The sequence below is a fragment of the Paroedura picta genome, chromosome 9, assembly GCF_049243985.1.
Source record: "Paroedura picta isolate Pp20150507F chromosome 9, Ppicta_v3.0, whole genome shotgun sequence".
NCBI lineage: Eukaryota > Metazoa > Chordata > Lepidosauria > Squamata > Gekkonidae > Paroedura > Paroedura picta.
Genome location: NC_135377.1, coordinates 18,802,315 through 18,816,750, shown reverse-complemented (window position 1 = coordinate 18,816,750; position 14,436 = coordinate 18,802,315). Strand labels below are relative to the sequence as shown.

General features: G+C 42.1%; 1 protein-coding gene across 49 annotated transcripts in view; it reads left to right on the top strand.

Moving 5' to 3' along the window:
• Positions 1–14,436, top strand: part of RIMS2 (regulating synaptic membrane exocytosis 2) — a 360,299-nt gene that overhangs the window by 280,202 nt on the left and 65,661 nt on the right. For 42 of the 49 annotated variants that reach the window (XM_077351690.1, XM_077351691.1, XM_077351711.1 and 39 more), the window contains 2 exons: positions 9,274–9,294; positions 14,087–14,187. In XM_077351690.1, the coding sequence (XP_077207805.1) occupies positions 9,274–9,294; positions 14,087–14,187 (122 nt within the window). The remainder of the gene's footprint in view (positions 1–9,273; positions 9,295–14,086; positions 14,188–14,436) is intronic. The other 7 variants (XM_077351696.1, XM_077351693.1, XM_077351714.1 and 4 more) reach the window with 1 other exon arrangement.

Below are 14,436 nucleotides of genomic sequence, written 5' to 3'. Positions count from 1 at the left end.
TAGGTCCTAGGGTAAGGCCACACCGCTGCTGGGGGGGAAGGGGGGAAGCAGGCCTTCCTCTCAGGCCTAGAAGCACACTTGGGGCCTCAAAGAGGCCACCTTCGGGGGGGGAGAAGGCCTTCCCACTGGGCCCAGAAAGGCCGCACCTGGGGGCAATGTCGCCTCTATGTGTCTGATGGGCGGCCATGGCGGGGGGGCCTTTCAAAGCCCATTCTCACGAACAGGATTTGAATCCAGATAGCCTCATAAGATGAATTGTATCTAGAGTTGCTAACTCTGAGTTGGAACATACCTGGAGACTTTGGAGGTAGGTCGGACTTGGGGTGAGGAGGGGCCTCAGTAAAGTATAATGCTATGGAGTCCACCGTCCAAAGCATTTTCTCTTCAGTCTGGAGATGTGCAATTCTAGGGGATCCCCAGGTCCCACCTGGGGACTGTCATCCTTGTTTGTATCAGGAAGCATGGCCTGTATGTTAAATCATACATGTGCTCTTAATTGTGTCATATCATAATGTCTGAATGTTTGACTAGTGAGCGGATCTGCCTCAAGACTACCAGTCCTAATATGCTGAATTAAGAATCTGATATAGTAAAAGTAATATTCTGTTTTCTCATTAGATGTTGCCTTTTTTATTGGGAGCTCATACAGGGCCTGTGGAATACATGAATTCTGTGTATTGATATTTTCTGTTTGGAATACAGGAGAAAAGGGGGGAGGGGTTGGCTATGAAGCAAGTAATGGTCTGACATTCATAAGCAAGATCACACATTTGTACTTTGTGATAATTTATTAAAAATAGTCATCATTCAGTAGCTATATAGTCACTATTACTAAACTAGTTTAGAATCTCCACTTCATATGTAAGCAAACATTGAAATGAGAGGGGAAATTATATATTTTTTTCACTTTATACACTATGGTTGTTAGTGTAACAGGTTGGTTATGAGAGATCTGTGTTGAGCAATCTAGTATGTATTCGAATGGGAAGATTGAAGTATATTAACATTCAAGAACCTGGGACTCCCATGTTCCTTGTCCAGACTTCAAAACAGTATACTGCAACTGCTTAAATACATTGCTTAATTTAATAATAAATTCTTACCATCTGCTTAGAATAACTCAGAAGCCTCAAAATTACTTATCAAAACATTTATAACCCACCTTTCCTCGTGGTTCAAGGCAGCTTACAATAATAGTTAGAAACATACTCAGACAAAACCCATAATAAAACAGCAACCCCCCACCTTTCCCTCTCTCTCCTTAAAAGGTGCCTGCATTCAAACCCCTGCAGAAACCCTGACAAACAAGTGAATTTTTCAGCAGCTGCTGAAGCTCTCTAAGAAGGGGCCCTCCACCTCTTCAAAGAGCACAGGAGCCATAATGGATAAAGCCGGCACTCTGGTTAATTCCATTTGGATTACCCAAATGGTAGGATAGCCAACAAGTGACTGTCTAGCAGTAATTCACTCATGGGTCTATTTAAATGTCTTTCTTTGGTCATTAATGAGATATTGTCTGATACTATACTGATTATCTGAGTTGGGGCATTCCTGGAGATTTGGGAGTGTAGCCTGGGAAGGGCAAGGCTTGGTGAGGGGGGACTTCATTAGACATAGAGTCCATCCTCTAAAGCAGCCATTTTCTCCCAGGGAATTGATCCCTGTAGTCTGGAGATCAGTTATAATTCTGGAAGTCAGCACCCCTATCTGTGTATGTACATGTGTCATGCCTACTGGAAGCTGTTGAAGAAAGCCCTCCAATTCATCGCTGTTAGCTAACTTTGAAGCTCTCCTCCACACACACACAAATAGGCTCGTGTGATTCGGCCGTTTCGGCGGCTGTTCCCTCTCTGACTCTTCCATTCTGTGGGCTGCACCATTGAATACTGAGTTTATTTTGCCAACTTTGGGTGGGGGAGTAATTTGCTGTTTATACTTAAAACAAAGCAGATGCCTTAGACTACATGTGAATTTCTGCATTCTATCTGATAAGAGAAAAATCCCATGCTCTGGTTGGCCCAAATGTTTTATTTATATCTTCTATTTATTATATGAGCTGTGTGATTTGCACGGTGATAAAAGCATAGTTAACAACATTTCCTTGATGTTAATTTAAACTGTATTTGTTGTTGTCTGTATACCTATAATGGTAGCCCAGTCAATAATTTATAGTCCAGCATGTGAAAATTAAACATCAGTGAATTATCTTACACTGATTTTATTCAAGTTTGATAATCTGTATTGTTTAATATTCAATCGTAAGCAGCAGATTAACAATTTGAGATATAGTATCATGTTTATATACCTAAACAAATACATAAATTATTTTATTAAAATGGAATGCATTTTTGTTTTATTTCCTGAAGCACTATTTATAAGTCTGTTTTTATATTTGCCTCTGAAGAAGGATTTCATATAGGACTTGCAACTTAAATTATTGTTTTAACAATGATGCAAAACATGATGCTCTTTGTGTCATGGTGCATACAGATATGTTTCCTGTTTTGCTCCCTTGCTTCTTCCCCAGAATATCTCCTCTCAAAGCACAGAATCAATGTTGGCTTTCTTCTACTTTGTTAGAACAGGAGGGGCTTCAGAAGTCCCCAGGAGCCATTCGCTTTGGAAGCATCACCCATTTCAAAATAGTCATCAGAGCGGAATACTTTGTTTAGAAGTGTCAACATTTTTAGTAATAGCTTCCCCATCAGCAGCCATTTTGCAGTTGTTCTCATCTCCCATGAAAACCTTGTGATGGCCCACTACCCTTTCACAGGGGTAGGTTGGAGCTGAGGATCCTTAATACTTGGGCATTCCTATCGAGAGTTCCTCATTTTGTGTATTTTTCTTTCCTGTTTATTGGTGGCCCTCATTATTTTTCTTACCTGGCAATAAGAGGCACAGAGAAGCAAATCAGTTATTCATGGTCTACACTTCAGGTTGTTTTGAGAATTTTAAAGATTGCTCAGAACAATTGCAGTTGATCATATTATCTGCCTAATGGAAATGGGTATTTCTGTATAGTCCTAGATACTGCAAGCCATTGATTACTCCCATAAGACTGTTCTTATAATGCTTAATCATATCATTTAACCAGTTAAGCAAAAAAGGAAGAACGTACAGTAGTTTCATGAAATATCAACGTATAGTATGGTTGAAAAAGCACATGGTGCCCTTCCACAGCCGTAGCTAAGCAGGGTTGGTCATGTAATCAACCTATAAAGTAGATTCTCTGGGAATCAAATGTAAACAGTTCCGATCTCTGTGGGGGAAATGTGGGGATTAATATACAGTTGTGCATTAAGAATAAGAGAAAGAGATTATGTTATAAATTCTAGCTGGAATTTCTAGGATTTCACCAAGGCCAGATTATAGTGCATTACAATAGCCTTGAGATTATTGTGGCATGAACACATATTCCAGCTCAGCCAGGTCACAGAAGGGATAAACAAATAGCTGTTCCAGTAACCATCATAGTTATATGAAGATAACAGTTAATTTAGAGCTATTGTTAAACACACCATCAGGTGCACACTTCATGAAGTCGTGACATTTTAACAACTCCCTTCCCCCATTCTCTGCTTATGGTTTGTTTCATAGTCATTTCTCTGGATTATGTCAGGTGTCACAAACAAACTCAAGGACTTCTGTGTCTCAAATCATGATGAAAAAGATTCTCATAAGTCCTTGGGTTTGCAAATTCATCCTCTACTTTCTCCTCCAGTTGTTTTATGCACCAAGACTGTGAAGAACAAACTTTAGTTTGCTTGGATTTTGAAGTGAGGCATTTTAACAAATTGGGATTCATTTGCCAAAGTTCTAAATTGCTATTTAATTGCAATTTAGTATCCTGGTTTATAGGAAAAAAGCAAGCCAGAGTTTGCCTGATTCAGAGGTAAAGGCAAACTGCAGCTAATTTTCTTAATTTTTCCTACCTAAATGTAGAACTTTACATTTTTCACTGTTGAAATTAATTTTAGCTCAGCATTCCCCTGATCCAACAAGGTAGTAACTTTCTCAAAAAAAGATATAAGGTTAGTCTGACATGACTTGTTCTTAAGAAAGCTGTGCTGACTCTTAGTAATCACAGCCATCTGCTCTAATTGCTCAAATGTTTAATGTGATCTTTTGTAGGTATATAATTTCAGTTGGTATTGTGCATTGTGATTTAGATATTACTTTTGAGACCCTCATATAGCTGATTAGCAGTTTTATATAATCATAACAATACACAGTTGTTTCCAAGTACTTTACATCATTTGGTTCTGTCTCTCTGGGTGACTTTATGTTAGTCAGCTTAAACCTACTTCACAGAGTTGTTGATGTGAGGAAAGAGTGGAGGGACAGAGAATGGTTTTGTAAGATGCTTTGGGTCCCCACTGTGGAGAAAAGTGGATATCAATAAAATGTAACTTTCATGTTGACTTACAATGAAAGAAAATTGTTACAAAACATGCATATAAGTATAAGTAAACCAGTCCTGAGGCAAAGTATTTTCATGTGAGCCACCAGCCTTTGATTTCAGTGTACCTTTTCCTATGGTCTGCTGATTGACTGCAAAGTATTCTTTGGAGCACATATTCATTATGAAATATATATTCTAAAGCTCTTTTAACACTTCCAACCAGATGGGAAATCTGTGTTTCCCTCTCCTGTTAAAAAAAAACCTGATTATGTTTTGTATGATGGGGGTATGGGGAAGTGTGTGGTTTTAAACGTGCACATAACTCTAATAGGGTCATCAGCTCAGCATAGTCATGTGGAAGCAGTCTGGACCAGGATCCCCAGGAATCTGTGGCTTTGGTAGTGATCTTGTCCATAGTTGAATATCATGGTGAATGGATCCCATAAGAAACTTAAGGCCAGCAAGCAAAACTTGGGGCCTTTTCGCACGGGGATCTTTGTTGCAAATTGTTTGCGGAATGAAAAATCGCCATTTAAAATAGTGGAATTCGTCGTTATGCATACCTGCCTTTGTAGTGGAATCAGTTGCGTTTTTTAGCGTTTCCCACAGGCTTCCGGTCTCGGCAGAAATCGCTAGAAAGGAAGCGCTATTGCCAAGCTCGTCCCGCCCCTGGCCGTCAAGCAGCCAATGGGCAGCCGTTAGCATGCTCCCAAACAGCCCCTTTCCCTTTAAGAAAGGTTTAAAAAAAAACAAAAACAGACCCATAGCAACGAATCTAGGTAGATTCGTTGCTACGGAGAGACCCATCCAGCTGCCTAATGTGAGCTGTCGTTTGATTGTATGATCGTTGGCACGCTGCCTCGAGTGATAAAAAAAAAATCCCCCCCCCCTCTCACGGGCCCGATTTTCGGCTGAATTTATGTGTAAAAAATAAAGGGACTTTATTTCAGCCAACGGGCTTTTATGTGGTTTGTGCTTAGTGACTAAAGGTGAAGGACTGAAGCCAGGGAAGCCTCTAAACAGAAAGAGGCTCGCTGGTGCGTTTATTCCCGCTCGCTCGGAGAAAAAAAAATGGCGATCGCTTCGCCGGAAGTTTGGAGGACAGGCTCAGGAGGAGGGACTTTGAAGAACCAGCAACAATGGTAACGCACAGGTCTTTAGCGCTACTGTTGCAGATTGGTTGCAGGAGTGTATCGCTATCCGGAGGGTGAATCCACTTTTCTGGATTCCCCTGAAAGCGCTACAACGAAGCGCTTTTTGCGGGTCGGTTTCAGGATTGTTGCAGATTGTCTACGACGTCGTGGGTTATGGCAAATTAGTAGCGTTTCCAATTAGCAACCATTGTGCTATTTTGAAGCCGTGCGAAATGGCCCACTTGCTCAACATCTCCGGTCCTAACGAGGTCAAATTGGCCTCAACCAGGGCAAGGGCTTTTTTCACCTGGTCCCGGCCTGGTGGAATTTTCTGCCAAACGACATCAGGATCCTGCAGGACCTTAAACGGTTCCACAGGGCCTTACCATAAAGGCAGTTTCCAGTGAATGGAAAATTTGCTTTAGAATTAGCTCATGGCAGCGGTCTCTCTAATGATTTATAGCAGTGGTCCCCAACCTTTTTATCACTGGGGACCGGTCAACGCTTGACAATTTTACTGAGGCCCGGCGGGGTAGTCTTTTGCTGAGGAATGTCGCCGCTGCTGCCTGAGCCCCTGCTTCACTTGCTTTCCCGCCAGCGCCCCTTACTTTCCACCGCCCGCTGGGTGTCGCTACCAGCAACAGCTGCACAGTGCCACGGCGAGGGCGAGCCCCAGCCATGGCAGTCGCTGGAGAGCACCAAAGGTGAGCTGGCAGCAGAGTGGCAGGGCAGCCCCTGAGGCAGCAGCCGGGGAGGAGGACGAGGAGGAGCTGCGACCCGGTAGCGACTGATCCACGGACCAGCACCGGTCCCCGGACCGGGGGTTGGGGACCACTGATTTATAGTATATAATAGCTTTTTCATACTGTTAGCATCCTATATATATAAATATATATTGGCATGTAGTAATAGTTTCATATTCCGTTCCAAACAATCCCTTAGCTTTCCTAGAAACCCGCTGCTATATCTCAGTGAGTCGGTCAGCTGTGCATGGCCTATGTGCCGGGGACTGCCCAATCTATGTATTGAGTAACTGCATCAGCCTTTGAAAGCCTCTCTTCCCAGATCTCTTTTACCAGCTGAGCAGAGTTTTCAAATTGTTTGTTGTGCCCTAATGCAGGGGTAGTCAACCTGTGGTCCTCCAGATGTCCATGGACTACAATTCCCATGAGCCCCTGCCAGCCTTTGCTGACAGGGGCTCATGGGAATTGTAGTCCATGGACATCTGGAGGACCACAGGTTGACTACCCCTGCCCTAGTGTTGTTGTTGTTGTTATGTGCGAAGTCGTGTCCGACCCATCGCGACCCCATGGACAATGATCCTCCAGGCCTTCCTGTCTTCTACCATTCCCTGGAGTCCTTTTAAGTTTGCACCTACTGCTTCAGTGACTCCATCCATCCACCTCATTCTCTGTCGTCCCCTTCTTCTTTTGCCCTCGATCACTCCCAGCATTAGGCTCTTCTCCAGGGAGTCCTTCCTTCTCATGAGGTGGCCAAAGTATTTGAGTTTCATCTTCAGGATCTGGCCTTCTAAGGAGCAGTCAGGGCTGATCTCCTCTAGGACTGACCGGTTTGTTCGCCTTGCAGTCCAAGGGACTCGCAAGAGTCTTCTCCAGCACCAGAGTTCAAAAGCCTCAATTCTTTGACGCTCGGCCTTCCTTACGGTCCAACTTTCGCAGCCATACATTGCAACTGGGAATACCATAGCCTTGACTAAACGCACTTTTGTTGGCAGGGTGATGTCTCTGCTTTTTAGGATGCTGTCTAGATTTGCCATAGCTTTCTTCCCCAGGAGCAAGCGTCTTTTAATTTCTTGGCTGCAGTCCCCATCTGCAGTGATCTTGGACCCCAGGAAAATAAAATCTGTCACTACCTCCATTTCTTCCCCATCTATTTGCCAGGAATTGAGAGGGCCGGCTGCCATGATCTTTGTTTTCTTGATTTTGAGTTTCAAGCCAACTTTTGCACTGTCCTCCTTCACCCGCATCAACAGGCTCTTTAGTTCTTCTTCACTTTCTGCCATTAGAGTGGTATCATCTGCATATCTGAGGTTGTTGATATTTCTCCCTGCAATCTTGATCCCAATTTGTGACTCCTCTAATCCCGCCTTTCTCATGATGTGCTCCGCATACAAGTTAAATAGGCAAGGCGACAGTATACAGCCTTGCCGAACTCCTTTCTCAATTTTGAACCAATCCGTGATTCCATGTTCAGTTCCCACTGTTGCTTCTTGACCTGCATATAAATTTCTCAAGAGACAAATAAGATGCTCTGGTATTCCCATCTCTTTAAGAACTTGCCACAATTTGTTGTGCTCCACACAATCAAAGGCTTTAGCATAGTCAATGAAGAGCCTCTTGTGGCGCAGAGTGGTAAGGCAGCAATATGCTGTCTGAATCTGTCTGCCCATGAGGTTGGGAGTTCAATCCCAGCAGCCGGCTCAAGGTTGACTCAGCCTTCCATCCTTCCGAGGTCGGTAAAATGAGTACCCAGCTTGCTGGGGGGTAAACGGTGATGACTGGGGAAGGCACTGGCAAACCACCCCGTATTGAGTCTGCCAAGAAAACGCTAGAGGGCGTCACCCCAAGGGTCAGACATGACTCGGTGCTTGCACAGGGGATACCTTTACCTTTTTACCTTTATAGTCAATGAAGCAGAAGTAGATGTTCTTCTGGAACTCCCTAGCTTTTTCCATGATCCAGCGTATGTTGGCAATTTGATCTCTAGTTCCTCTACCTCTTCGAAATCCTGCCTGTGCTTCTGGAAGTTCTCGGTCCACATATTGCTGGAGCCTAGCTTGTAGGATTTTGAGCATAACTTTGCTAGCATGAGAAATGAGTGCAATGGTGCGGTAGTTTGAACATTCTTTGGCATTGCCCTTCTTTGGGATTGGAATGTAAACTGACCTTTTCCAATCCTGTGGCCATTGCTGAGTTTTCCAAATTTGCTGGCATATTGAGTGTAGCACTTTTACTGCATCGTCCTTTAAGATTTTGAATAGTTCAACTGGAATGCTGTCACCACCACTAGCTTTATTGTTGCTCAGACTTCCTAAGGCCCATTTGACTTCACATTCCAGGATGTCTGGCTCCAGGTCAGTAACTACCCCACTGTGGTCATCAGGGATGTTAAGCTCGCTCTTGTATAGTTCTTCTGTATAATTTTGCCACCTTTGCTTAATCTCTTCTGCGTCTGTGAGGTCCCTACCATTTTGGTCCCTTATCATACCCATCTTTGCATGAAATGTTCTCTAGTGTATCACATGTCAAGAAGCAAATAAGGCAAATCCTTGTTAGAAATTGATGATACAAACAAATATTTAGTGTAGCTCTCAGAAACAATTCTGAAATCAATTTTCCAGGTACCACCACTGGACTGAATACTGCACTAAAATACAGTGTGTGTGTTTATTTTTTCACTCCCCAGTTACTAAGTACAAAGTATTTCTGACTCCTGCTGTGCTGACCTTGGCATAGACAGTGTTAATGGCTTTTGCACAGTGCTTGCCCTGATAAGCCCAGACACACCAGCAGCTTATTAAATATTGTTGTGAAAATGGAGTGTTAGGTTTGGTTGGCACAATAAAGTGGACAAAAGAAGCCTCAGTAAATTTTATTCATGCTTGTTTATGTTTTAAATCATGGTTTCTGTTACTTTAAATCTTCATTTTTATTTATTTTGCGTTTTATCTCTTCCCTCCCTTCCCCCTCCTCCCTCTTTGTTTTTTATACATTGCAGTGCCAGAGAATGGGGATGAAGGTAGGGCCACTTACTGCAACTTTATTTCTGCGTTAAGTATTGCAGATTGTAGCAGATGCACGATTTGTCTCCAGAGGTTTTGTTAGCAGTCAGAGTCTCATAATGCTCCCTGGATTCTTGAAAGAATTGTTGGTTACAAGTCCTTTGTCGTCCCATCTACATAGAATCACAGTCAACTGACTTGCTGTAAACTAAATGGAGCATAAATAAAAATAAAGCCAAAGATGTTTGATATTATAGATTAAACAAAGGCAGCTGCTTGAGAAAGGATTAACTTTATTGACTCTCAAAGTAAAATATTAAAGGTCATTGTCCCCACCCCCCCACAACCACTTAAATACACTGACTGCATTAATAATTGTGCTTCTTGAAATAGTATGGAGATGACATTTACTCATCAGGGTCATCATTAGTTTAAACATCTAATGCCATTGGTATAACTGCATAAACATCCCCAGCATCACTTGAGCAGCTGTTTTTAGAAGTGCCAATGAAGCACTTTGCTGGTGTGTCACAGAATCACACTGCCACAGGGGATGCAGGGGCACCTACAATCTAGGACCATTTGTGACAGTATGGCTCCAGCTTTCTGGGTGATGGCAAAATTTGTGGGAGGGTACATAGGTACATGCTTGGGAAGATGCAAGCAACACCTGTGCTGTGTCGTAATAGTAGCAACATGGTGCTGCCATTGCTGCTAGATGGTTCTCAACTAGGTATATTTTCTGAAACCAATAGAATTCCATATGTCACGAAAGCTAAGGTCATATTTAGTGTTCCACTTCAGATACTGATGCTGAAATCAATAGACTATAGATATTGTGAAAATTAGCCTCATATTTAGTATTCTACCTAGGATCTTGGTATACACCTATTGCACAAATCTTTTAATATTATTATTACTATTACTAGTAATTATTAGTATTTCAATTTATTTCCCGCCTCTCCCTGAAGGAGACATAAAAACAGAACAAATACTGATACAAAATACAATAAAAACCCCATGGGGAAAAAGATGCTGCAGCAAAAACTCATCCCAGTCCTGGTAATACTCCCAATAGTACATTCTGGCAGAGGGCACAGGTGGAATTCGCTACTGCCACTCCTGTAGGGGGGCCATGATCTTCCTTGCCCTCTGGCCTCAACCGTAGACCAGGCAGAAGAGCTCCATTTTGCAGGCCCCAAAAGATCCCTCAGGGCCCGCAGTTCCTCTGGGAGCTCATTCCACCAGGTCGGGGCCAGGACTGAAAAGGCCCTGGTCGAGGCCAGGCATGCCTCCCTGGGGCCAGGGATGACCAGTAGATTAGTACGCGCAGAACATAAAGCCCTGCGGGGAGCTTTTGCATAAAGGTAGAACTAAAAATTGTCCTTTTCTCCATGGGGTTTTGATTGTCTAGTCAAAGCTATGTTCTTCCCAGTTGCAATGTATGGCTGTGAAAGTTGGACCATAAGGAAGGCCGAGCGTCAAAGAATTGAGGCTTTTGAACTCTGGTGCTGGAGAAGACTCTTGCGAGTCCCTTGGACTGCAAGGTGAACAAACCGGTCAGTCCTAGAGGAGATCAGCCCTGACTACTCCTTAGAAGGCCAGATCCTGAAGATGAAACTCAAATACTTTGGCCACCTCATGAGAAGGAAGGACTCCCTGGAGAAGAGCCTAATGATGGGAGTGATTGAGGGCAAAAGAAGAATGGGACGACAGAGAATGAGGTGGCTGAATGGAGTCACTGAAGTAGTCAGTGCGAGCTTAAATGGACTTCGAGGACTGGTAGAGGACAGGAAGGCCTGGAGGATCATTGCCCAAGGGGTCGTGATGGGTCGGACATGACTTCGCAACTAACAACAACAACAAAGAACTAAAAATTAGTGATTCTTATTGTCTTAGGTAAGAGGAATACAGAATAAATTCCCAAAATTCCACCTAGTTGGAAATATAAATATTCTTTATATAGTCCCCTTTGACTGAACAGTATTGGTCAAAACACTAGATAGTTTAGAAAATCATTAAACTAAAAGCTACAGTCATACATCTCAGCAGCTGCAGTTTTTCAGAAACTGGTGTTGACTACATTCAGGGAAGCTGCTTTGGACAGCTCTCCCATAACTGTATTGTCTTAATTTAGTTATAAAAGAACACTAATGGCAAACATATAAATATGCCTTGTGTAATGGAATGCAAACAAAGTAATGATTTTGGGCAGCTAATAAATCCTCCTTTAACACTTTTAGGGTTGCTAACACGCTGGAGAAAAAAACGTCCTACCCTTTATAACAGAGTTTTAATGCTATATTATTAACAGGCAACATTGTTTACCTCCATACTTCAACTTTCCATTGCCCTACACTGAACCTTTGTTAAACAGAGATTTGTTTCTTTGAGCTGTTGGCAATCCTAAATCTCTGTTAAGGATGAGAAGCACCCTGAGAAAAATATGCCCTTCAAAAGCCATTAATCTATTATGCTCACCTTCTGGACTTCAAAGTTCTACCATAATGAAAATTCAAGTCCTTGTTCTAGGTCAGAATAGTCTATATGTTATGCCCATGCTGAGTCATCTTCTTCCCCAGGGTGATGTCATTTGCATGTGTTTATTAATTTAAAGGAATTCAGATTTTAAAATTATAGACTTAGTTTTATTATAATGAATAATCTCACTCTATAGGAGAAAAGGAGAACCCTGGTAAAACTGGTTTAAAGTTGAGCAGGCAATCAACATGGAAAGCAGCATGCTACAGGGTCAGTACTTGGATGGGGGAATACCAAGGAAGACTCTGTAAAGGAAGGCAATGGGACACCACCTCTGCTTCTCACTTCTCTTTAAAGCCCTTGATTGGGTCACCATAAGTCAGTTATAACTTGACAGTATATAATATGTTCGTAGGTGACCAACATAGATTCACCTTTTATATGGGGTTAAGTCTTATAGTAGTGCACCTGCAAGGCCTATTATGCACGGCCGCCGAAACGGCGATTTCGGGTCACATGGAAAACGCGGAGGGGGAAGACACACCGGTTATGCACGGGGCAGGGCGCGATGGCGGCAAAACCCAGAGTAACTGATTATGCACGCGGCGATCCGGGCGCCGCTTCTGGTTGCGCCCCGGTCACCCAGAAGCTGCGCTTTCTTCCGCGTTTCGCGAACGCGGCTTTTTTGGTGGCATGCACCGAAGCTGCGGTTGGTTGCAGCCAGCACCGTGCATTATCGGTGATTTTAGTCGCTGCCATTCCACCCCGAATGTGCGCTAAAACCCCCGTGCATAATGGGTCTAAGACAGACTAAAAACTAGCTGCTGAAATTCAGAGATCCTTTATCACCAACACAGAGGGCTGCATAGAAGAACAAAAATCAGGCAAACTTGACACTCCTCACTCTTCTGTTAGCAGAACAAGCCTTGGAGACTCTTGCAGAGTAATAAATATATTTTGCTTAAGAGACTCAACACACAGTAGAGTCTTCAGAAGACTTGAGGAGTTGCTGGGGGAATGGAAAGGCAGACAAGATCTCAGAAGCATGAGTTTCTTCCATCTGGCAACCATACGACCCAGCCTCTCATCTGCTTCTAACATTCATGTGTGTGTTTTACACTAGCAAAGGTCATTGGTAACATTTCCATATTTGTTCATTTACTTTAAAAGTCCTGTTCAGAGTTTATAAAAATAACTACTGTTGAGAAGAGAAAAAAATGCATAATATACTCTCTTTAATTATTTGTGTTCCTAACTACCATATAGAAATAATTTCCCATGTTATCTTTACATTTTTGTTCTGCTTACAGAAAAAAATCTATTGTGTAAAATGTATATTGTGATCATTTATTTACCACTCCAGTAATGCTTTATATAACAATCCAGCTAATTCTGTTTTATTTTGGTTCACTTGTCTTTAAACAACATGACACACACTTCCGTTTTATGTCCATAATAAACGGGAGGAACTCAGACCTCGCCAAATATATATGGATTACAGATCTGATGTAGTGAACAATTCATCAGGGCCTTATTGTATTTAGTCAGTAATAAAAACTTTTAGTTCCTTCCACATGTTTTCTTCATATGATTTGGCTATGAATACACTGTGCCCCTTCTTACCACTCCACCAGCAGAGTTTGTTTATTAAAATATTTATACCCCACCCTTCCTTTTGGCTCAAGTATGAAGCCTTCCCCCAATCTAAGGACTTTCCTTTCAAATTAAATATTTCCTGCACTGGAGGAAGAGCAACTTATTGGGGAAAGGCTCCTTAGGCAGAAGGAAGGCTACTAAAAGAACTGTTGGATCCACCCAATATGATTAGTTTGCTTCAGCCAAAGGAGGTGATTGCTTTCCTAAAGCGATCTTGCTTGCAACTATAGGTCAGTGTAGCAGTGCTTTTCAGTAGCTAGTACAAACACGGATAATCACTGCTTGTATCTGGCAGTTGCCAGTAAAAATGTTCTAAAGGCCAAATCATACGGATATTTTTAGCAACATTCAAAAGTATTAGATATCATATGACATAATCTGCTTTGGAACTCTGTATTTTTGGTTCTTGTGTTAGGCTTTTTAAATATATATTTCTGCAACATCGATAAATCTAGCCAAAGCTTTCAGTAGAACCATAATGATGGCTGATGTTAAAACAATTAAATTCAAAATGATTTTTCAGAAATCCTTTTGTGGTTGTGTCATTCTCAAATTACATTTTTATGCTGAGGTACATAATTATTTAAATACGATTGAAATGCTCATATGATTTCATTTTAAGCACAGTGCTGCAAATTAATTAGTTGATTTATTTTGTTTTGAATATGACAGGTGCTATGGACGTAGAAGAGAGAAATCGCCAAATGAAAATGAGCAAGTACAAACAGGTAGCAGGATCAGATTCGAGGCTGGAGCAAGATTATCATTCTAAGGCAAGGGCATTTTGTTTTTAAAAGCTGCACAATGTCTAATTTATCTGATTTGATCAGGGCATATAGTCATTTGATGGGTAACATGCAGTTAACAATCTAATCCTACAGATGTTACTTGTAAATAAGTCCTACCAAATTTACTGGATATGGACTTGCACAAGACAGCTTCCACTCACTCAAGTGGGCTCTCAGGCTCCCCTGTCTGGGAGTGCACAACCTCTGGAAAATTATGGATCTTTTTCAAGAGCA